Raw genomic sequence first — 24560 nt, 5'->3', positions numbered from 1 at the left:
CTTTGGATAACATTAACTTTTTATCAAAATTTTTGGAGAGAAATAGTACAGGCTCAGCCTATTTTATCCTTTAATGTCATAATTATATTATGATTGTAGTATTTTGTACAAGAAATGAATAAAAATAAATGTCAGAGGCCCTGAAATTGATCAGTTGCGACCTGAAAACTCTGACACCAGACCTGAGCCAGCCAGGTCACTCGATATTATTATTATTACTTGGTCATCTTGAGCTCGTGAATTCCCCTATCAAGTTTCAGAAGAATATTTTGATTTTTGTTGATTAAACTCTTTTTTCACTATTTCAGGTTTAAAAGAGAAGCTTGGAGACAACCTTGAAGAGGACAACGACGATGTAGAATCAACAAATTTTCTCGAAGTTGACGACAAAGAAGAGGAGGATCACAGCGCCAGTGATGAAACCACAACACGTCACGCGGTCAAGTATTCAAATGTAGAAACTGTGATTTCAGTGCATCCAGGAAAATCGCTTTAAAAATTCATTGGGAAACAGTTCATGTCGGTGAAGATACCCGTCAAAAATTGGCGGCCGAAAACAGTCGCGATGACCTCGAAACGGTCGCCGGTAAAAAAGGCTTATCCACCAGACAATATTTCAAGTGCACACTTTGCGGCAAACGCTACCAGTCATTAAACAGTTTAAACAGACATATACCTATTTGCAAAAGAACTTCTGTCATCGAATTATTTGTGCCAAACTTGGAGCACGATAAAGACAAAGACGGTGTTGTAGAATTTGTCGATGTTGGTGCTCTCGACGTAGAAGTGGTGGTGGGGGTAGTAGAAGGAGAGGGTAAAGGAGAAGAAGTGGATTTAGGTTTAGGAAAAGATCCAGAGAAAACAGGTTGCGGTGAAAGATTTGAGTGTAGTACGTGTCGGAAAAAGTTCAAATTGAGGATACAACTGGTAAAGCATGAGAGGTCTTGTCATAGAGAAGAGGTTGCAATAGAAAGCAGAGAGAAGAGACAAACAGCGGGAGAAGATGAACAAGCTTTGATAGCCAAACATATAGAATATGTCAAGATAAACTCACACTGTTGTAGGCACTGTAACTTCCGCTCGTCCGAAAGAGAGGATATCGTTCAACACAACAAGACAAGCGATTGTAAGAAAATTGCACCCGCAGTTGAGGGAGTGTATGCATGTAGAAAGTGTGATTTCAGTTCGCGTAGTAGGGAAGATCTAGAGGAACACTTGTTGGTCAACTTTTGCAAGCGGTTTGCGTGCGTCGTGTGCGGCTCGCGATTCAGGAAACGTGTGCAGCTGATCATTCACTACGGTTATCACACGGGTGTCGAGTACAAGTGCCCGGTTTGTGATAAGGGTTTCTACAAGCTGGACAGCATGAAAGTCCACCAGAGACTGCACACGGTGAAAAGCCGCACCAGTGTGAGTTGTGCCAGAAACGATTCGCAACTAGTTCGCTTCTGCGAGTGCATGAACGGATCCACACCGGGTACAAGCCGTACGAGTGCGCCTACTGCGATCGATCGTTTACTGGCAAAACTAGCCGGGACCGTCACCAGAGGATTCACACCGGGGAGAAGCCGTTCGCGTGTAAATATTGCGGCAAACCGTACTCGGAAAACAGTTATTGTGTGAGGCATGAGCGGAAATGCAATGCGACCCATCCTTACGAACACAAACAAGGTGGGCGTGTCTCGAATCAGGTGAATGTTCCAGTCAGAAAGGAATTAAACGAGCAATGTGGGCGTGTTTTGAATCCTTCAAATGTTCCAATCAGGAAAGAAGTGAATAATCAAGGAGGGCGTGTTTTGAATCGGTTAAATGCTCCAGTAAGGAATCAAGTTGTAAGTAACGTTAGAGATGTGCGTAAGGAAAGAGGTGGAGATACAGCTGAATCAACTAGCAACGAATTGGAACTGCAACATTCTGATGATGTCAAGCTTGTACCAGAAATCGAGGAACTGTTCAAATGTATATCATGTTTTGAAGAGTTCAACACCCTAGCCCAACTGGTTGACCATGAGAGAGATGAACACTACAAATGTAAAACTTGTGGCAAATCATACTCCGATATGGAGTTTCTGTTGCTTCATGAAAAACTACACCCTTTTGTAAGAGATACTGACAAATTACACCCTTTTGTAACAGATGATGACGAATTTGAAACAAGCTCTGTGCCCGACAACCCGTTCCCTGATGAAGAAGAATTTGAAACGAGTTTTGTGACCGACAACCCGTTCCCTGATGAAGAATTTGAAACAAGTTCTGTGCCCGACAAACCGTTACCTAATGGAGATCGTTTGTCGCAGTCAATTCCGAAAAACGGAGAGAGAAAAAATTGTAAGGACTCGAGTCAAAATCGAATCGAATGCAACACGTGTAAGCGAATGTTTAGTGATATGAGTATTCTGGCGCGTCATCAGTTGAGTCACTTTCGGGTGCTCGTTGAGATGTGTGGTACAGATCTTATTGATGGAGAGGATAGCGTACAGGTTAAGGAGGAAACTATAAGTAACCTGATATTGAGCTTCATGATATTGATATTGATATATCTATGAATGATGATGATATTGATGTTAGTGCCTCACCTGTCAAGGAATTTGCTAGATTGACTAAGTGTAAGCAGTTGAAAAGTGATGAGAAACTCCGTTCAAAACAGCCAGGAAGCAATGAAAACTCCGGGAAAGAAAAACTCAGTGCCAAATACAAAAGTAAGCCCAGCACTGAAAACTCCGGAAAAGAAAAACTCACTAAAGTTGATGAAAAAACATATCAAGATGGGGAAGAAGATGTTTATAGTGAGGAGGAGTTTGATGATGAGGACCATGATATAGATTACGTCTTTGATAGTGCCGAAGATTCTGAAGGAGATGGGGATCATAAGAAAGATGAGAGTACATCCTCCACGCCCAAGAAACAGAAAAGTGAAAAATCTGAACCAACGTTCAAATGTCAACTGTGCAAAAAGGATCTGACCAGATTGCAGATTATAGAAGGCCACGAATGTAGTAAGTTCGTGTGTAAAACATGCGGAAAACAGTTTGCTCACAAATCACATCTTAGAAGACATGTGATCACACACTCACGCGAAAAGCCTTACAAGTGTGGCCTGTGTGATAAGGCCTATTTTCGCGCGGATATGTTGGTCGATCATTGCAGGACACATCCCGGCTACAAGCCGCACCAGTGTGCCATTTGCAAAAAATGTTTCACCATCAAAAAGCTGCTTCATGAGCATCTGAAGGACGATCATTCAAAGGTTAGAAATCTGGGTGAATACTGTGTGAATACTAATAGTATGTCTCCAGGTGACACAGGTAAGAGTAATTGCTCTAATCCTCGCAAAAACGTGGATAATGAAGAGGAAGAAAGAACTGAAGAAAGAGAGAAAATAGAAGAGAAGGTGAGATAGACGGAGAACATGAAGAACTAGAGAGAATAGAAGAAGAAGAAGAAGAAGAAGAGATAATAGAAAAAGAAAGTGAGATCATTAAAGACGGAGAACATAAGAACTAGAGAGAATAGAAAAAGAAGAAGAAGAAGAGATAATAGAAAAAGAAAGTGAGATCATTAAAGACGGAGAACATGAAGAACTAGAGAGAATAGAAGAAGAAGAAGAAGAGAAGAAGAAGAAGAGAAAGTAGAACAACAAGAAGAAGAGATAATAGAAAAAGGATGTGAGATAATTGGAAACGGAGAGCATAAAGAACTAGAGAGAATAGAAGAAGAGAAGTAGAACAAGAAGAGGAGATTATAGGAAAAGAATCTGTCATAATTATTGGAAGAGGAGAACATAAAGGACAAGATGAAGAAGAAGAAAATAGAGAAGCAAATGATGATGATGATGATAGAGACATGGATTTTAATGTGGAAGAGCATTCTAATGATGATGAAGATTAGAATGCTGGATGAAGAAGGAAATGATGAAGTTGATAAGTTTATGGAACAACTATTTGATGAAGGGTTGCAAAGCAGAAAAATAGTGATGACGATTGTTGACAAAGGTCTGGAAAGCAGGAAATGATGATGATGATGATGATAAAATATCGAAGGAAACGAGCTGGTTGTAAAGCATGAAGCTGGACACTGACAGATGAGGAGAATGAGATGGACGGCTTGTTAGAATCTCTCAGTAAAATGTGAAAGTGGAATCTACGTAGATGGCTATAAAAAACGGCGTAAAAAGCTTTCATAAATGCTCTTCATGCAGTTACATCACTGATGCAAAGCAATCGTTAGTGATACCCGAACGAAAACACACTGGAGAGAGACGTACCAATGTAAAATCTGCCTTAAATGGTACGTAAGCCCGTCGATCCTGGCCCAACACGAGCGAAAGCCTAACGGTGAGAAGCCGTTTGTCTGTGATATCTGTGGCAGGGCTTTCGCTGAGAAAGGAGGCATGAAACGACCCATAGGACCCTGCACAACACATGGAGCGCCCGTTCCGCTGTGACTACAATTGCGGCAAAGTGTTCGCGTCCAAGAGGAGCATGGAGAGACATGTCCGTAGCAGTCACACGGGCGAACGGCCCTATGCCTGTACATTGTGTCCGAAACGGTTCGCTGATCGCAGCAATCACCGGCGCCACATAAAACGCCACGAACCCAAACCGGTTGTAGAACACAGTGACGAGGGCGAGGCAGTTGTTGACAGTGTTGTCGTCAATAAAGTGTCGACCAGGAGGGAAGCGAGAGAGGTGAAACCTGATAAAGCGATCGTGATCAGTAACAACGAAACGGTGGCCGTGGAACGACACACGACGCAGAACTACTCGTGTCGTGTGTGTACGTTCAGTGATGCCAGCATGGAAGTGGTGGAGGAACACCAGAAAACGCACCGAGTGTTCAAGTGTAGATCGTGTGGGATGAGGTTCACCGATAAGCAGCATCTCTTGGAACATAAAAGGCGTGAACATTTAGAGGAGAAACCATTCATATGTGGTGTTTGTGGTAAGGCGTTTAAACGGCGTGATGTGATGCAAAGACACGAGAAATTACACTCAAGTACGGATCGGTTCGAATGTTCCTACTGTGGGAAACAGTTTGCGACGAGACCGTCCCTGATAACCCATGAGAAGAAACACTCAGGGGTGAGACCGTACCTGTGTTCGCAATGCAGCTGTATGTTCACAGAAAAGGGTTGTCTGCTGCGCCACGAACGCGCGGTGCATTCGAGCGAACGACCGTTTATGTGTTCGCAGTGTCCCAAAACGTTCGCGTTGAAAAACAATTTGGTTCGACATGAGCGCTCTCATCTGCCGATCAGAATGGTCAAGTGTGGCGAGTGTGACATGACCTTCAAAGAGAAGACGAATTTGTTGAGGCATCGCAAGCGGGTGCATGGATATGTGACGCCGAAATCAGTTTTCGAGTATGTGAATGGACCCTAGCTGAAATTTAACATCCACGTAACCCCTATACGGACAGTGTTCACGTGTGCTAAATCTATGATCCAGTTTGGTAATAAACTGTAAAGGTGCGTACAGATATACGCGCCGCGAACATGAGCAATTCACTTTTAATCAGCTGACTATATCTGTATTTTTACAGAAACGGTAAGATACAGTTATAAAAAGCTTGCCATCAGCTGATTAAAAGTGAATTGCTCATGTTCGCGGCGCGTAAATCTGTACGCACCTTAAGGCTCAACTCAGGTCGAGAAGAGACTCGACTCTATAGTGAGGCCACATTATAATGGCAGTGGATAAAGATAGAATAGCAATGCCGATTCTCTGCATTAATTAATTATATTTCTACACTGTCAAAAACATAATTGGCATCGTTGTGGACCTAGAAAAGGATAGTACCACCGGCTTTGTCGAATGATAGCAAAACCATGCACCGGCAAGGATAGCAAAACCAAAGTTGATCAAATACTTTCATTATAACGTGGACCGCACTCCTACATTATTATAAAAAGGACCTGGCAACGTTGCGGAGCTAGAGAAGAAAGTCTATCTGTTTTGTAGAATGATAGACTAGGATAGCAACACCAACGCTAATCAAATACTGCCATTATAACGTGGACCTCACTCAAGTAATGTTAGACTATGTGAACTCACTTTAGTGGATTCAGGTTAATCATGGCAAACCACTATAGTCATAAGATAATTCATAATTTATTCATAGAAGATTTAAACAATTGAATCCTGAGGACAGAAATATTTTCTTACATTAATATTCTAATAGGGGTATTTGAATTATTCAATTAAAATAGAAATAATTACATAGTACCCTTCTATATCAATTTTCTTACATAATATGAAAGAGCTCTGTGGAGTCAGCAGTTCTATAATTGTATATTACATATTTAATTTAGAGTTGATATTATAATTGAATATTCACAATCTATAGATTTATTTTAGAGTATTTATAATTGCAAGTGCCGTATTAGGGCAGTTTATTACGTACTTGGTATTATAATAATAATGTATCATGTGCAGTTGAATCTTCAAGGGTGTACTTACTTTGGAGCCGACTTCATATCATGTCTGTCCAACTACAATGAATTTCCTATATTCTGAATACTAGAATTCCACAAATTCCTTATCCACTAATCCTCTACTCCATCAGTCTCTGTTTGTCGTTATTAGATTAGGTTACGTGATATAAGATTGTTATACTAAAGAGAATTGTTCGGACGGATGAAGTCGGCTCCAATGTAAGTGAAAACCAAACTAGAATTTATTAATTTTTGTTTGAATAATTGATTGCAATAGCTACTATAATCGTCAGTGTCGTATTGAATCAAGATACTAAATGAACTAGATTAACCTTCCGGTTGTCGCGCCCTACTCAATCACACAAGCAGTCGCGTGTTGTATTTTTTAAAAACATATTAATTGTTTATTTACTTTTTCTATCTTCTTGGATTATTTTACGCCTATGAAATTTGGTGATTACCATTTCATAGCCCAATAAGGTACATCAAGCAAAGCCATAAATTCTGTGTTATTGGTTCGTTTACAGTCCCTGTATACAGTCTTTCCCTATCTTATGCACTGTCGCAACTAAATGGCACCTAAAGACTGAACCATTGCTCGGTTGATAGTGCAACTCAGTGGAGTGATGCGGGGAAAGTTTGGAATGCATAGGTGACTCATTCACTGACACCTCCCCATTTAAAAGTTTTGTGCAGAGAAAAAAACTGACACTGTTGTACTTTTTACAACAGCGCGACTGTCGGAAGGTTAAGGTATATACTAAATTGAGATAATGAAATTGCACAGGTTATATCACTTTGCTGGTAGAGGCTAGGAGAAAATTAATGTTGAACATATATTTTTACAATACTAGAACCACAAGAGTCTCTTACATAAAAGGCTCATGTTTGTCGTTATTAGATTTAATTAGGCTACATGATATTATAAGATTGTTTTCTATATTTTTGTAAATTAGAATTTGTTTATTCATTATATATTGCAAATGATATTGGAAAAGCCTTGGAAATAACTTCTCTCTAAGTAGCCTACTTTCTGAAATGTTTTTCTCATTTTGCAGTACTATTGTGCTCTATTATTAGAATAAAATGTTCACTTCTTATTACATTAGTAATAAGCTTTAAGCTGCGTTCACACCAATGTTATTATCAACATGTTTATTTTTCAGTCCTTATAGATTCTATTAGATTGAACGGAACTTGACAAACACTTATGTTCATCATGTGTATGAAAGTTATGTTCAATCTAATAGAATCAGATCTATAAGGACGGAAAAATAAACATTTTGTTAATAACTTTGTGTAAACGCAGCTTAATATGTTTGTAAATACTTTTCATTACCTATTTATTCTGTGCAAATGTTTTCTTATTTTACACTATGAATACTATTTTTTTTAGAAATATTTTTCATTGTATAATTATTTAGTTACTTGATACTACTAATACGGTAGTTACTAATTGCATGGAATATGTAATTCAGTTATTTTTCATAATGTTATTAATTGTGGAAGCAATTATAAGTCAGTTGAAAAAAAAATTATACTGTACTTATTTTTCAATACCTATTACTATTATTATTAATTAATATGTGTAGATAATTTTAATTGTTACTAAATTATTCCAGATAAATGCTCTGTATCGTTTATATTAATAGCGTGCAACAGATTGCTGTCCTAAAAGTAGTTTTCTTGGAAAAACCAATGTACTGTATCTTATCATAAAGAAACATTAGCGTAAGTAGATATCAAAATAAAAAAAAAAATCATTTATTCTTCAAAAAACAAATTTACAGTATAAAATACAACACTTTCACAAAACTTGTCTAACCTAATCCTTATATGACAATTTACAAGACACATTGAGAAGAAAAAATCCCTGCCAAGGTTTAACCTGAGCGCAGGAATGAGTCGCTATAAATAACATAATAACAATATCGAGGGAAACAGGATGTTGAAAAACTACTCTATAAAATGAAAGAAATTAATATTAATATACAGAAGTTAAGTTAATTGCAATAATTCGTGAAAATAGAAATGTACAAATATAAATTACAAATATTGAACAGCAGCACAACTCATGATTATAAAATGATGATAATCATAGCATATAATTTATGTAAACAGTATCCACTATGCTTAGCATATTGAAATTTATATACAATATAAAAAGAAATGGAAAATCACGTAGTTTAATTCATGAATCAGTTCAAAAAACATTGAAAATAAGAGGGAAAGGTATTCACTACAAAAGAATACATTATTCAATAGTTACAAAAAAGTTTGATATTTGTTTTTTCTAAAGGTTACCTATTATAACTTTGGAAGGAGAAAATCTTTGATCAATACAGAAAGTATAGGATCTATAGTAAATGAATTTTACTTGTATCAAAATAGTTTTCATTGAGCTTGAATGCTACAACATTTATCCAATTCATGCCTAGTTCTACTGTTTAATCTGAAATTGACAAAATCAAAAGGTATATGATTCAGTAGTCCTTTAGCTACAAAGACAAACTGCCTACAGCACACGTCCAACACTGTACGATCATTATGAAAAGTAATGCTAGATGGTCTCAAATCATACATAGTCTCTCGAAGTCTGAAGTTATTTTTGTTTTTTATTATATATAAGAGAAGAGACTCTTTGTATATAATTGTCTGACAGTTAATACTTCGAACTCATTGAAAAGATCACTGCTGGGGTAACGTCTTGGTTTGGAAGTAATTGATTTGATTAAAAATTTTTGTATGGTGAATAATTTATTGAGATGGATGTTTCTGGCTCCTCCCAGGCTATTATACCATATTGCAGTACTGATTGGGCATAAGCAAAATAAACTAGACGAGAAATATCTTTATTCTTTAGCATACCAATATTGTGAAATTTAAAAATTAGATACCTCAATCTTTGACATAAGCTATTTATCTGTATTCCCATCTAAGATGGCGGTCAAGAATTATGCCAAGGAATTTATTTTGTAGCACTCGCTATTATCGGGCAGTCACAGTTCACCAATATGTTACTAAGACAGGTATGTGAATGAATTTTAATATTGTTGAATTGATTAGGTTGGCCGGTTTGATTTGGAGAGAAAGTTAAATAAGTAATTTTTGTGGTGTTTAATGTCAAAGTGTGGTGATCCCATGGTATGGGGCGTTTATGTCGCAACTTTACTGTTATCTCAAGCCGATTACTGTCGATTATTGTCAATTTTTACTGTTTGGTTGGGGTGAGAGTGTATGAACGGCACAATTTGAGAGACTACCAGCTGCACAGCTGGTAGATATCTACTTATGCTATCGTTCTCTATGCTCATATTCTCTCGTTTCTCTATGATCTTATCTTCTCTGAATAGTTACAATGTTATATTTTTTCTTTGAATTATGCTCATATTAGTAAGCAACACTATAGTTTGTTCATCAAGGAGAGACAGAACATAAAATTAGTGTTTCTGTAAGTATAAAAGTATAAGTAACTATTCCTCATATCTGCTATTAATAGCTGAAATAAATACCTATATATGAAAAGTATAAAACAAGCTGATATGAGTAATCACTTGTATGTGTATGAACCGCAAATTTAATAATTATTTCCTTTTTTGATGAACAGACTTGTGCGAGGAAAATATGAGAAAGGAGGAATAGTCTGAAATTTCTGTCGATATTGCTTTAATATTTTTTCTTAGCAGATATGATTCGATGTGATACTTTGAATACAATACTTCACACCTCTGGATTACTCTTGATTTTTTTCCAAGTTTATTTAATCAAATAAAGTCTCATAATTTTATTCATAAAGTTATGACCAGGGGTCAGCATGTAAGTTGACTATAGTGAGGTCCACGTTATAATGACAGTATTTGATCAACTTTGGTTTTGCTATCCTTGTCTATCATTCGACAAAGCCGGTGGTACTATCCTTTTCTAGGTCCACAACGGTGCCAATTATGTTTTTAATAGTGTAGAAATATAATTAATTAATGCAGAGGATCGGCATCGCTATTCTTCTATCTTTATCCACTGTCATTATAACGTGGACCTCACTATAGGAGAGTATGGTATGTAAGTTGAGAAAAGTTGTGTTAAAGGTAGCGTGGGTGAAGTCTCCATTAGGGTATAGGCTTGTGCGATGGTAATAAATAGATTAGTAAACTTGAAGCTTCATAATATGATTGTGATTCCAGATTTCACTGAGAATTATCGATAAAAATAACTATCCAAAGCATTAAAAGTTGAATAAATTTTTCCATTGGGAAGTATTTTTCTAAGTAACCTGATATAAATATTTAGTGAGGGTCGGATCCTAGAGTCCAATGGTGCTCTTAATCGCATGTCTAATAACTTCAATTCAATTTATTAATGTCAACAAAAAATTAATATACAATTCATACTTACAAACATAAAATACAAATTCTTTATAAATAATGAATATTTACATAAAATATCATATTCTAAATAATATTGTTGCATCCTCTTCAAGCAAAGCTTGTAACAACATAATTTCAGTACTAAACCTGATTTTTGCTTATAGTATTTAGTGTATATTTAGTTATTTTATATTCTCATGATTGTATTTAATAATGGTGGTCTCATATAGACGATTTCCAAAATAAGCTAAGTTGTCGTAGTCACTCTAGGACGCAGTCCTCATTACTCATTTTAATTAGAAGACCACGACCACCATCTTGTTTACTATTTCGGCAGTTTTTTGTGTTAAAATGTTCATTGATAATCATTATTTTTATGAATTTGAGGAAATTTGTGCTAATTATTTACAAGATATTTATTACTAACAATTTTTCCGTAAGTAGCAAAAGTTTAGTTTAAATATAAAAACATAATTGAAATGAAGTTTGAGCAGCTACATTGCACAAATTAATGCACATTATTTATTTTAGGTTAAGTTAGTCATAAATGTCAAAATTTAGTGAAAATCACTAGTTTTAAGTGAATTGTATAATTATTTAAAATTCAGAAAGGTGTTTCTAAGATTCATTATTTTTCACATTTATTTTCTGTTACCGTATAAGGATAATGCTTAGCCTTTTTCATTTAGATTAGATATCATCTTATAATATAAATCTTATCTTACCTTTTCATTTAAGAATGACTTAAAACCAATATTTTGAATGTCGCTTATCAATGAAAAATATTAGCCTACAATTTTTACTATACTGAATAATTTATTTGTAATAGGAATGAGAGTAAACACGTCATAAGTATTCAGTACCTTTAAGCTGGGTTTACACCAAAGTTATTAACAAAATGTTAATAAATTAATCCCTATAGATTATATTAGATTGAACGGAACTTAACAAACACATATGTTCATCATGTGTATGATAAGTTATATTCAATCTAATAGAATCAAGTCAATTCTAGTCTCCGCTACGTCACCATTTGAAGGCACATACTCTCGACTAGAGTTGTCTCTTCTTGTCATTAGTCGCGTAAGTGTGAGTTGAGACTACCTTTAATACCTTCAGCTTCATCTATTACCCACAATTGTGGGATCGATGGCGTCAAAAAATCAAAACACGTACAAACACATGAAAAAAACTGTAAGCTAACAGTTCAGATGGCAGTGATCCAGTGCTCACGCTCTCAATAAAAAATCAAATTATTACCCATAAATTCGTTCACACTGTAGTATGCCTTTGCACACAGTAGCTTCCGGACGGTTCTCCTGAAGGCGGCCTCATCCAATTGCTTCACACTATTAGGCAGCTTGTTGTAGAATTTCAGGGCTGAAATCCTGTAACTGGCCTGTGATCGGTGGAGGCGTCTCCTGGGGATATCCGACAGCTCACTGCGCCTGGTATGGTGGCGGTGGATGTCACTACGGGCAGCTAGAGTATGCTGTATCTTCTTGACATACACCAAGCACAGGAGGATGTAATGGCTGAAGACAGTCAGTACACCAAGGCGAGAAAAGATGGGCTCACAGTGGGCAAGATGGTCGCTGCCTGTTATAATTCTTAAAGCTCTCTTTTGCAGCCTCAGGACATCAGCAGCCCCTGTCGAATGACCCCACAGGAGCAATCCATAAGTGATGTGGCAATGGAAGAGAGCCTAATAACTTTTTATAAATTATTGACAGTACTTTTGTCTGTTGCATATTTTCAAAGGTAGGCTATACGAGATGTATACTATATTGTTTATAATTTTCAGGTGGAGTTGTTTTAGAATAATACGTAAAAATGAACAGATTGGACGACCCACGATATGATATGATCTATTTGAACCCAGAAGAAGATGTAAGTCTGTTTGTCTTCCATGGTAATTCAAATTCAATAAAATTAGTTGATTATTTTCAGAATTGAGTTATCCTATTGGGAGGTCAACATTATAATGGCAGTGGAGAAAGATAGGAGAACAACGTTGCCGATCCTCTGTCTTGTCAATGCATTTTATAGACGGTAGTTGATACAGGTTTATTGATGTAATATTAACTGCTCATTCTCTTTTAAAATAATCCATTAGGCCTATATTCTTCAATAATTTCATAGGTAATGAATTTCTCATAATTAAGATGAAATATTTTGTTAATTAATTATGAATTCTACATTGTTAAAAGATGATCTGGCAACAGAGCAAAGCGAGAAAGAGATAGCGCTATCCGCTTTGTTGAATGATAGACAAGAATAGCTACCGTATGCCATTGCTAATCAAACACTGCCATTATAACGTGGACCTCACTATAGACTAATTTAGACCATTTCGAACCTTATCAAATAACTAAGCTTTTCATAGAAGCAACACGTTCCCCAAGCTGTAACAATGCATATACTTAAAGATCTAAACAGTTTGACAATATAATAGGTTGGCCGTTTTTGACACTTACCCATTGTCAGTCGAAATTCAGAATAGTCCCCCAGTGGTCAATTCCGATTGCCTAATTCTCAGCTAAAGGACAATACTGAGTGTCTGATTGGCTGATAATCAGTAAAGCAGCCGCACACTGGGACAAAAGTAGCTGTCACGGGAACGTGGAATTGAAAATGTTTGATACTCAGCCAGAGAAAGCTTATTGTCCCCGTATGTAGCGTGCTTGAGTAATATTCACACGAACTTGATCATTACAGTACTGAAATTCACAAAAATTGAAAGCAAAAGTCAATACTCCCGTAGTTTTTGAATTCGAATTCATCATCTGACATAAAAAATTATATACAAATTGATAAAACACGGTAGATATTCTCAATTACAATATGGCACTACGTGATATTTCACATATGTGATGAGCTCTATCAACTGCCACACGTCCCATATTTGTGAAAATTTCAGGACCTCCGCACCATCTATGCAAAGTTTGATTTTTTAGTTTCCCAATTATCAGGCTTCAGATACAATTTAAACAAAAAAACTGCAAGTGGAAAAGATTGAGCATGAAAATCTCTACAATCAATTTCCAGTAACATCTTCACCTAAAATTGAAAATAAGCTTGAAATTTGAGAAAATGTGATCATTCAATTACAAACTGTTTGAAACTGTTGATTCTGAAGGTGCGTACAGATATACGCGCCGCGAACATGAGCAATTCACTTCTAATCAGCTGATGCCAAGCTTTTTATATCTGTATCTTACCGTTTCTGTAAAAATACAGATATAGTCAGCTGATTAAAAGTGAATTGCTCATGTTCGCGGCGCGTATATCTGTACGCACCTTATTAAATCATTCACTATGAAGAGAGAGCAGACTTCGTGTGTCTCCAGCGTATTGTCCTGTCACCAGCTGACTCAGATCTTTGAATAGTAGACTCTTATGCGCGAGAACACTAGCGTCAGGTGATCAATTTTCATAACGGCAAGGAAAGTAGTGTGAGTGCGCCACACCAGGTTTTTTTATGTTAACTTTCAATTTGTTATTGACTAGTATTCATTGACTTTTATAAATTTGTATTATGCAAAAATGGAATTAAAACTATTATTATTATAATTACTACCGGCAAAGAACAACCTTAGTTTTATTTTTAGTTATTTCAAACAACAACAAAGAATGTGTGGTTGTTTGTTTATTTGAGGGCGTGATCACATTGTATGCGTATATGTGCAAGTGCACGCTTGGTTATGCATGACCAAGTTTGTAGATGAGAATAAAACCATGGAAAGAGCAATAGGAAATTCTCACTGAACGCGCGCACTTGTTGGTTGCGTTCAGTGTAAACAGCTACATGCAAGTCACAATTTTCAGCTACATGGAAATTTTTAGATTTTGTTTATCGGCTCATGCATGATCTCACCACGTACGCATGACTTGCACATGTAGGCATTCAATGTGATCACATCCTAAAGCAGTTTTCTTTATAAATTTGTCTATTTGAATCAATTGAAATTTGCTCATTAATTCTGCATTATATCACACCTGTATTATAAATTTGTGCATGATTTGGCGAACAGATAAATACCAATGTAATAAATTATTCATTTCATATAGGTAACCCGTGCTCTGCAAGGGTCTTATTAAAAATTTTACAAAGTGAAAACTTTACCTATTGAAATCCTGAAGTATTGAAAATAGGCCTATAACCATCCTCGGTAAATTAAGAATCTATATGCAAAATTTCAAGTTAATCACTTTTTGTGTAGTTGAGAAGTTGATATTGTGGTAATTATTCATATTAAATGAGAAAGACTAAGAAATTGTCAAAAAATCACAGATTTATTGATACTTAGAATTTCTAAGTCTTTTTCATTTAATCAAGTTAATCAGTTGAGTAGTTGAGACGTGATGATTCGTGGGTTTCCTATCCCGTACGTGTATAAGCCAATTCTTTCCTTTATTATAGGTATTATAGATAGGTAAGCTATGCTCATTAAATACGAATCATGTTTGTATTTTAAAATATTTGTGTGCAACTTTACAGATGGGTTCGATAAGATTCCAAATTGAAACCAACTATTGTGTCATGCCGACCAAGCCACAAAAAACTGAGATAACGCCGGAGGATACTGTTATAGGTAAGTTTAATCTATAGCATCTGTATAGGTTACTTTTTGTAGGTAAGTTCAGTCAATACCTGCTATTACTTCAGGCAATACCTACTAGTACTCCAGGCCCCACAACTAATTAAAGACGTCATAACATGTAGATTGATTCTTTCTAGAATCAAAGTAGTTTCTACTAGCTTATCAATGTATGCTCTCTAACTTTTGTTACTGTATCGATTTGTTATTGGGTGAAATACTATATAATTCAAGATTAAAGACATTGTATTTGTATTTTATTGAATAGAGATTTTATTGAAATAAAAACACTTTATTCCACAAATGCAATAATTTCTCCATACTTTCAGCTTGATAGACATATTCGATTCAGTGATAGAGCTATAATTTATGAATTCATATCAAACAAAAATAGCCTTTTCAGAATCAAAGGAGACGTAAATCAAAGGTAAACCAAAGTAGATGTAACTCTTTTTTAGGAAAGAGGCTCCCACAAATTTGATCTATGGTACAGATAAACCCATCAGGAGAATGTTTTTCAGTTAGGTAAAACCTTTAATCTTATGATGTTATTGACAGTTCCAACACTTGCATTTAGTTTTTAACTTATTAGTTCAACAGTTTACACTGTTAACATTCTGATTACACTGTTATTCCACATTTTATTTACACTATTCTTTCACACTTTAATTAAATTTTCCTCTTACACTTTATTTACACTGTTCCTTCAAACTTCATGTAAACTGTTGTTTTGTAGGATTGAATTTCTTTCTTCTTATCGCTTGTATACATTTTCGTTCCAAAGTTTAATCTCTCGGAAAATAGAATAGAATAGAATAAATTTTATTTCACTTGCTCAAAATTCATTACAAAAGAGAATACAGAAACTTTTGGAGTCTTGTTATAATTCCCACGACAATTGGGTACACAACAACAGAATCCAATGATTTAAAACCCCAAATTTACCATTACTTTTCACAAACTAATATTAGAAGAATGATAAACAAACCATATTCATTGAAATGGGAGACCGTGAAAATAGAATTCGTAATTGGATTTGTGTTGGTTACCATATCAGATGTGATAACAAGCATCAGCGCTCTTAGTTTGCTTGCCTATCGTTAGTAGATCATCGATCTACATGTGATGACGTCATAGTTTTTAATAGCTAGTAATAGTAGGTATTGCTTCAGGCCCCACAACTGAAACTATGAAACTATGACGTCATCACATGTAGATCGATGATCTATTGGCGATAGGCAAGCGAAATAAGAGCGCTGATGCTTGTTATCACATCTGATATGGTAACCAACAAAATTCGAATTACGAATTCTATTTTCACGGTCTTCCATTTCAATGAATATGGTTTGTTTATCATTCTTCTAATATTCGTTTGTGAAAATTAATGGTATATTTGGGGTTTTTACCATGGGATTCTGTTGTTGTGTACCCAATTGTCACGGGAATTTTGTAACAAGACTTCAAAAGTTTCTGTTGGAATTATAACAAGACTCCGAACGTTTCTCTTTTCCGAGAGATGAAACTTTGAAACGAAAATGGTACAAGCGATAAGAAGAAAGAATTTCAATCCTACAAAACAACAGTTCACATGAAGTATAAAAGAACAGTGTAATTGAAGTGTGAGAGGAAAATTTGATTAATGTGTGAAAGAACAGTGTAAATAAAATGTGAAATAAAAGTGTAATTTATTGGAGTGTGAAAGAACAGTGTAAATAAAGTGTGTGAAAGAACTGTTGAACAAATAAATAATTAAAAAGTAAATGCAAGTGTTGGAACTGTCCAGAACATCATAAGATTAAAGGTTTTACCTATCTGAAAAACATTCTCCTGATGGGTTTCTCTGTACCACAGATTTATTGTGATAAAATCTGTGGGAGCCTCTTTTTTAAAATAGAGTTACATCTAATTTGGTTTACCTTTGATTTTCCTCTCCTTTGATTATGATACAGGCTCAAGTATTTTAAGTAAATTAAGTATTTTTGGATGAGATGAATTTATCAATACCTCTGAAAGTATGGAGAAATTATTTTATTTGTGGAATAAAGTGTTTTTATTTGAATAAAATTCCTATTTAATAAAATACAAATGTCTTTAATCTGAAATTTTGATAGTATTTCACCCAATAAAAAATCGATACAGTAACAAAATGTTAGAAAGCATACATTGATAAGCTAGTAGAAACTACTATGATTCTAGGAAGAATCAATCTACATGTTATGACGTCATTAATTTGTTGTGGGGCCTGAAGTAATAGTAGGTATTGGTTCAGTCAGCCACTACCTCCGTAAACAAAACCATAGTGCATTTGTGTGACCTCAGCACAGGTAGGGCTCCTACACCAAAAAACAATGGCTGATATAGATCAGCTGAAATCAACAAATTTTTATTGGTGTAGGAGCCCTACCTGTGCTGACGTCACACGAATGCACTATGGTTTTGTTTACGGAGGTAGTGGCTGACTGAACCAATACCTACTATTACTTCAGGCCCCACAACAAATTAATGACGTCATAACATGTAGATTGATTCTTCCTAGAATCATAGTAGTTTTTACTAGCTTATCAATGTATGCTCTCTAACATTTGTTACTGTATCGTAACAAAAAATACGTTACTGTATTATTTTTATTGGGTGAAATACTATAAAAATTTCAGATTAAAGACATGTGTATTTTATTAAATAGAAATTTTATTTAAATAAAAACACTATTCCACAAATAAAAAAATTTCTCCATACTTTCAGAGGTATTGATAAATTCATCTATCCAAAAATACTTAATTTACTTAAAATACTTGAGCCTGTATCATAATCAAATGAGAGGAAAATGAAAGGTAAACCAAATTAGATGTAACTCTATTTTAGAAAAGAGGCTCCCACAGATTTTATCACAATAAATCTGTGGTACAGAGAAACCCATCAGGAGAATGTTTTTCAGATAGGTAAAACCTTTAATCTTATGATGTTCTGGACAGTTCCAACACTTGCATTTACTTTTTAATTATTTATTTGTTCAACAGTTCTTTCACACACTTTATTTACACTGTTCTTTCACACTCCAATAAATTACACTTTTATTTCACATTTTACTGTTTACGGTGGTAGTGGTTCAGCCCGCAGGGTTGGTCTAGTAGTATGGAGCGTTACAAGCTTTGGTCTGCTAGCACCGCCTGGTTCGTGGGTTCGAATCCCGCCGATGGAATGGACGTTTAATCATTTCATCGATTCACCTACGCACCATCAGAAAGCTCATGTGGGCATCATTAGTAATAAGAAAATATGTTCTTTTATATATTTTGTCAAATCACTTAGGGCCGGTTTCCGAGCTCGGGATTTAGACAAGTCCTAGACTTTAAACAGCTTTAGTCAGAAAATTGGTTTTCCAAAACGGGGCGTAGTCGCAGTCATTCTCATAGTCACGTTTGAATTAAATTTCGAAAAACTAGAAAATTGAACACAAAATAAAATAAAGAGAGAATAGTGTAACGTTTCAGCTGTTTTGAATTCATAAATGTTTTATTTTGTCAAGGTAAAACGTTTCCAATTATAGAAATGAGAAATTAAAAACTACAACTACTGTTATAAAATCTGCGACTACGCCCTGGAAAATTGTCCTGTTTTGGAAATCTTTGAGATAGCCAGCTAAGGTTGGATCACATTATCACGATAACACTTCGTTCAATAATCTCCAGTTAACACTAGGCTCAACTCACACTTATGCGACTCAGGTCGAGAAGAGACTCGACTCTAGTCGAGAGCATGTGTTTTCAAATGTTGACGTCGCGGGGAGACTCGAATCGATTGGTCTGAGTGTCACCATTTGGAAACACATGCTCTCGACTAGAATCTATAGTGAGGTACACGTTATAATGGCAGTGGATAAAGATAGAAGAACATCGTTACCGATTCTCTGCCTCAATTAATTGTATTTCTACGTCGTCAAAAACAGATTTGGCATCGTTGCGTAGCTAGAAAAGGATAGTAATACCTGCTTTGTCGAATGATAGACAAGGATAGCATCATCAAAGTTAATCAAATACTGTCATTATAACGTGGACCTCACTATAGTCTCTTCTCGACCTGAGTTGCGTAAGTGTGAGTTGAGCCTTACGGGACTCAAGTCGAGAAGAGACTGCGATTCTAGTCACATCTTGACGCAGCATGTGTTTTCAAATGGTGACACTCAGACCAGTCGATTCTTGTCTTCGCGACCACATGACTGTGAGACTGAGTCGGGCGTCGACTCGACATGTCAATCCAATTTTTTGACTCCAGCTGTTTAAAGTCTAGGACTTAGCTAAATCCCTAGCTCGGAAACCGGCCCTTAAAGTTGATAAAGGCTCTTCGATAAATATCTGATTTTATTTATTCATATGGCTTTTATCGACAGAGAGTTCCTTTCCGATGTTCTGCCTTGCCGTATTACCCAATGTCATTTCCTATCAACACTCAAGTTTTTAGGTTATGTCTTGGGTTCTTATGTTTTCTCACTAAAAATTTGAACTTTTACTTCCTGAATTCTATTTTATAAAGTTTAAAATTAAGAAAACTTATTTCTAAACACAAATTTATATTTAAAAAGCAAATATAACATTTTAATGATAATATTGAAGCTTAAAATTTCACATTAACAATTTTCCATAGCAACTATTAATTTTATAGTGATCCAATAAGAATCATTTTAAAATATTTGAACTTTGTTCAATTAAATTCAGGTATTTAAATTGCCATCAATTTTTTATTCTCACGTTATAAATTGTTGAATAATTCCCTGTTAATGATGCTCATGTTTTATTGCATCTTTATACAGAGTGGGTAAAAAGTCCGAGAACGGCTTAATATCTCATACACAAAGGTTATTTGACGGTGGGTGTGATTGGGGATCCTACTCAAATTGAAAATACTACATTACTATGACTTCAAAAATCTGGTCCGCCATCTTGTATCCGCCATATTGAATGCAACTTTATTTTTTTAAATAGGAAGGTAATAATAATTTTTATTATTATAATAGGAAGGTGGTCATGCGATACATGATTTTGATACGAAATTTCAAGAAAAAAAAGTATGGTGAAAACCGCATATCGATATCTCAAACCGTTCAGAAGATATTCACATAATCAACCAATACTATTCAAAGCAGAAAGTAGAGAAAAAATTCCGAGAACGGTTAGAGAATATCTTCTGAACGGTTTGAGATATCGATGTGCGGTTTTCACCATTCATTTTTTCTTAAAATTTCGTAACGAAATCATGTATCTCATGACCACCTTACTATTAAAAAAAAAGTTGCATTCAATATGGCGGATTCAAGATGGCGGACCAGATTTTTGAAGTCATAGTAGAGTAGTATTTTCAATTTTAGTAGGATCCCCAATCACACCCACCGTCAAATAACCTTTGTGTATGAGATATTAAGCCGTTCTCAGACTTTTCACCAACTCTGTATGATTAGCAATAATATCTGATTAGCAGAAAGATAACACCATTAATCAATGAATTTTCTTGCTACCTCAGGCGATATTCACCTTTTAGAAGATTCTAGCATGTAGAAAATGTTGTGTTTTATATCAAACCGGCATCGAATTTGTTGTCAAATTGAATAATATTCATTCATCCAAATGAGATAGATAGATTCAATTTCAATTTCATTTATTGCCAATTAGAATATTCAAAACATATTACAAACTCTTTATAATATGACAGATAGATAGATGCCTTTTTTAAACTTTAAATCATTACAAGTGATGTTGTTTTTATAAGAAGGTCGCAATTGCGCACAATCTGGCAACGCAGATATGTAGAAGCCCAAGTCTCCTTGTTTTATTAACAAAATTATCTTCATATTTAGACTTGAGTTCGTGATTTTTATTTATTTTTCCACAGCCTACTCAGCAGACCACGAGATACAGGAAATCGGAAGGAATACAGGGTCGCCTTTTAGTGACACTGAAGAGAATCAAGAAACTAGCGAGGAAGGTACACAGAGTGCTGAGGCTGGACTTAGCCACTCTGTGCTCGACACTTCTGCCGAGACGCCATCAGAGGGACCACGCCTTGTCAGACAGCAAGATGGCTTCTACTATTGTCGCTACTGTAACAACTGTAGAACAACAATCAAGAAAGAAATAATTCATCATGAGAGAATACACGTGGGCAACTGTTTTGAGTGTCCTTTTGAGAACTGCGGTAAACGGTTCAGTCGTAAAGAACATATGAAACGACATTTCATGAGTATACATTCAAGTGTCAAGCCTTTTCAGTGTAAGGTTTGTAAGAAAACTTTCGGCCGTAAGGATCAAATGTCGTATCACATGAGATGTCATCGTCCGCAACGTTTCAAATGCCGGTTCTGTGTACACACTTTCCTTGACAAACAAAGCTTGCAAACACATGAGCAATCAATTCACAACAACAGGCCCAAAATGATCAAAATTGAGGTGGAAATCAAAAAGCAGGACCACCAGGTGGAGGTGGAGCTGGATGGAGATAGAATTATTGGTACAAGTTTGAATGACAGTGATAGGATGAATACAAGTTTGAGTGATGGTGATAAATCGTTTAGTTGTCGGCATTGTAGCTACAGTTCGTCGCACAGAAGTCTTGTGGAAAGTCATGAGAGATCTCACACCGGTGTAGGAACGAGGGAACAAGGTTTAGGAACGATGGAAAGGGGTGTAGGAACTACGGAACAAGGTTTAGGAACGTATCGAGGTGTAAGAACGAGGGCTCGAGGTTTAGGAAGAACGGAACAAGGTGTAGAAACGAGGGAACAAGGTGTAGGAACGTCAGAACAAGATTTAGGAACGTATCGAGGTGTAAGAACGACGGTACAAGGTTTAGAAGAACGGAACAAGTGTAGAAACGAGGGAACAAGTGTAGGAACGTCAGAACAAGATTTAGGAACGTATCGAGGTGTAAGAACGACGGTACAAGGTTTAGGAAGAACGGAACAAGGTGTAGAAACAAGGGAACAAGGTGTAGGAACGTCGGAACAAGGTTTAGGATTGTATCGAGGTGTAAGAACGACGGTACAAGGTTTAGGAAGAACGGAACAATATGTAAAAACAAGGGAACAAGGTGTAGGAACGATCGAAATGGATGTAGGAACTAAGGAACAAGGTTTAGGATTGTATCGAGGTGTAAGAACGACGGTACAAGGTTTAGGAATAACGGAACAAGGTGTAGGAACGATTGAAAGCGGTGTAGGAACAATGGAGCAAGGATTAGGAACGTATAGAGTTGTAAGAACGACGGTAAAAAGTTTGGGAAAAACGGAACACGGTGTAGGAACGATAGGAACGATGGAAAGCGGAGTAGGAACGATGGAAAGCGGTGTAGGAACGATGGAGCAAGGATTAGGAACGTATAGTGGTGTAAGAACGACGGTACAAGGTTTAGGAACAACGGAACACGGTGTAGGAACTATGGAAAGCGGTGTAGGAACAATCGAAATGGATGTAGGAACTAAGGAACAAGGTTTAAGATCGTATCGAGGTGTAAAAATGTTGGTACAATGTTATTTAGAAACAACGGAACAAGGTGTAGAATTTATGGAAAGTGGTGTTGGAACTATGGAGCAAGGATTAGGAACGTATAGAGGTGTAGGAGCGACGGAAGAATGTATAGGAACGATGGAAAGCGCTGTAGGAACGATGGAGCAAGTTTTAGGAACGTATCGAAGTGTAGGAACGACGGAAGAAGATGTAGGAACGATGGAGCAAGGTTTAGGAACGTATCGAAGTGTAGGAATGACGGAAGAAGGTGTAGGAACGATGGAAAGCGGTGTAGGAGAGATGGAGCAAGGATTAGGAACGTATCAAAGTGTAGGAACGACGGATTGTGATGTGGGAACAGATGCAGGTGTAGGAACGATAGATCAATTTGTGGGAACGAATTGTGGTATGGGTGGTTACAATAAGAACTCGGTTGATGATAAGTTGGTAGAAGGGTGCTACGTGATGAGTCGGAAGTTGGAGAATGTGGATCTGGAGGAGGGAGGAGTAGGAGGAGGAGGGGAGAGGGCAGAAGATATGAATGAAATGGATATGAATGAGTATCTAGTGTTCGATAAGCGAAAACCAGCTGCAGACGAACCAGAAGAGGACGGGCCACGTATTTGTGAGTATTGTGACAAACCGTTCAGACGGAGACTCACGTTGGTGAGGCATATGAGACACGTACACATGGACGAGCCTCGCCAAGAGTGTGGTTTATGTCAGAAGAAGTTTGCACGCCGAGACCACCTGAAGAACCATCTGTTGTCACACTTGAATAGGATAGAGAGAGCGAAGCGAGGGAGCTGGAAAAAAGGCAGCCTCCACATGGAACAGGAACTTTGCGAGAGTGAGAAGAAAATCAGAGATGAGATATCCAGGTTTCTAGAGAAGACCGACGTCATTTCGAATCTGAAACTGAGAGGCTTGAAGAAGGCGGATGATGAAGCTAAAGTATGCAAATCGAAATTTGTGTGCAAGTTTTGTGACCTGTTCAGTTGCGATGCGAGGAGTGAGTTGGAGGCGCATATTCAGAGTCATACCGGTCCCAAACCGTTTCAGTGTCAGTATTGTGATAAGAGGTTTTCTCGGCTACATCACTTGAATAGGCATGGCCGTCTTCACACTGGTGTCAAGCAGTTCGCGTGCAGCTTGTGTAGCCGCACGTTCTACCGGAAAGATAATCTCGACAAACATGTCCTAGTACATAGTGATGAAAAGCCTTACCAGTGTACCGTTTGTGAGAAACGTTTCCGACGCAAGTTTCAGCTCACTGATCATGAGAAAGTGCACGTCAAGTCGTAGTTTTGGATCTATTGTGAGGTCCACGTTAAGCTGGGTTTTCGTTTGTGCGTAAATGCCGTCGTCGACCACGATAAGGTGAGGATTTCAGATTGGGTGGAACTCAATTTGTCTGAATAACCTATGTTCAATTATGTTTTAATGAAGGAGGTTGAGTTTACTTTTTTATACTTCCAAATGGCAATATGTTGATACTATTAGAAATGTTTTAATTCTTGAATAATGAACACAAATAATGAAACGTTATTTGATCAGCTGTTTTAGCACACTTGAAATTTGGAATATCAACAATGCTTGTCGTCGTCGACTGCGGAGGTTTACGCACAAACGAAAACGCACCTTTATAAGCTTTGATTTTCTAAGGGCC

General features: G+C 36.6%; 5 protein-coding genes across 7 annotated transcripts in view; all 5 read left to right on the top strand.

The window, feature by feature from the left end:
* LOC120351557 (zinc finger protein 252-like) overlaps positions 1-2546 on the top strand; it is an 8923-nt gene extending 6377 nt beyond the window's left edge. Inside the window, exons 2-4 of the mRNA XM_039429356.1 lie at positions 309-444; positions 483-1392; positions 1425-2546. Coding sequence (XP_039285290.1) covers positions 309-444; positions 483-1392; positions 1425-2546 — 2168 coding nt within the window. The remainder of the gene's footprint in view (positions 1-308; positions 445-482; positions 1393-1424) is intronic.
* The window catches only part of LOC111052772 (peptide methionine sulfoxide reductase), a 55067-nt gene that overhangs the window by 1825 nt on the left and 28682 nt on the right, over positions 1-24560 (top strand). The gene's annotated exons all lie outside the window — the stretch shown is intronic.
* Positions 2543-3400, top strand: LOC120351556 (zinc finger protein 37-like). The gene has a single exon (XM_039429355.1). It carries the CDS (start codon positions 2543-2545, stop codon positions 3398-3400), a length of 858 nt encoding a protein of 285 aa, XP_039285289.1.
* Positions 4422-5381, top strand: LOC120351555 (gastrula zinc finger protein XlCGF7.1-like). The gene has a single exon (XM_039429354.1). It carries the CDS (start codon positions 4422-4424, stop codon positions 5379-5381), a length of 960 nt encoding a protein of 319 aa, XP_039285288.1.
* On the top strand, positions 11097-24278 carry LOC111052771. 2 transcript variants are annotated; one of them, XM_039429803.1, is made up of 5 exons: positions 11097-11233; positions 12602-12687; positions 15299-15392; positions 21282-22193; positions 22293-24278. In XM_039429803.1, exons 2-5 carry the CDS (start codon positions 12631-12633, stop codon positions 24194-24196), a joined length of 2967 nt encoding a protein of 988 aa, XP_039285737.1. In that variant the 5' UTR covers positions 11097-11233; positions 12602-12630; the 3' UTR covers positions 24197-24278. The 2 variants fall into 2 exon arrangements, with proteins under 2 accessions (XP_039285737.1, XP_022195231.2); XM_022339539.2 differs by having other exon boundaries at positions 21282-24278.

The sequence above is a fragment of the Nilaparvata lugens genome, chromosome 5 (genome assembly GCF_014356525.2).
Source record: "Nilaparvata lugens isolate BPH chromosome 5, ASM1435652v1, whole genome shotgun sequence".
NCBI classification, from domain to species: Eukaryota; Metazoa; Arthropoda; class Insecta; order Hemiptera; family Delphacidae; genus Nilaparvata; species Nilaparvata lugens.
This window is presented reverse-complemented; position numbering and strand designations above follow the sequence as displayed.

Excerpts from the sequence above, each read along its gene's own strand:
- LOC111052771 (XM_022339539.2), top strand. The coding sequence starts at position 12,631 with ATGAACAGATTGGACGACCCACGATATGATATGATCTATTTGAACCCA. Across the intron at positions 12,688-15,298 it reads ATTTGAACCCAGAAGAAGAT|ATGGGTTCGATAAGATTCCA; the intron begins GTAAGTCTGTTT and ends GCAACTTTACAG. Across the intron at positions 15,393-21,281 it reads GCCGGAGGATACTGTTATAG|CCTACTCAGCAGACCACGAG; the intron begins GTAAGTTTAATC and ends ATTTTTCCACAG.
- LOC120351555 (XM_039429354.1), top strand. The coding sequence starts at position 4,422 with ATGGAGCGCCCGTTCCGCTGTGACTACAATTGCGGCAAAGTGTTCGCG.
- LOC120351556 (XM_039429355.1), top strand. The coding sequence starts at position 2,543 with ATGAATGATGATGATATTGATGTTAGTGCCTCACCTGTCAAGGAATTT.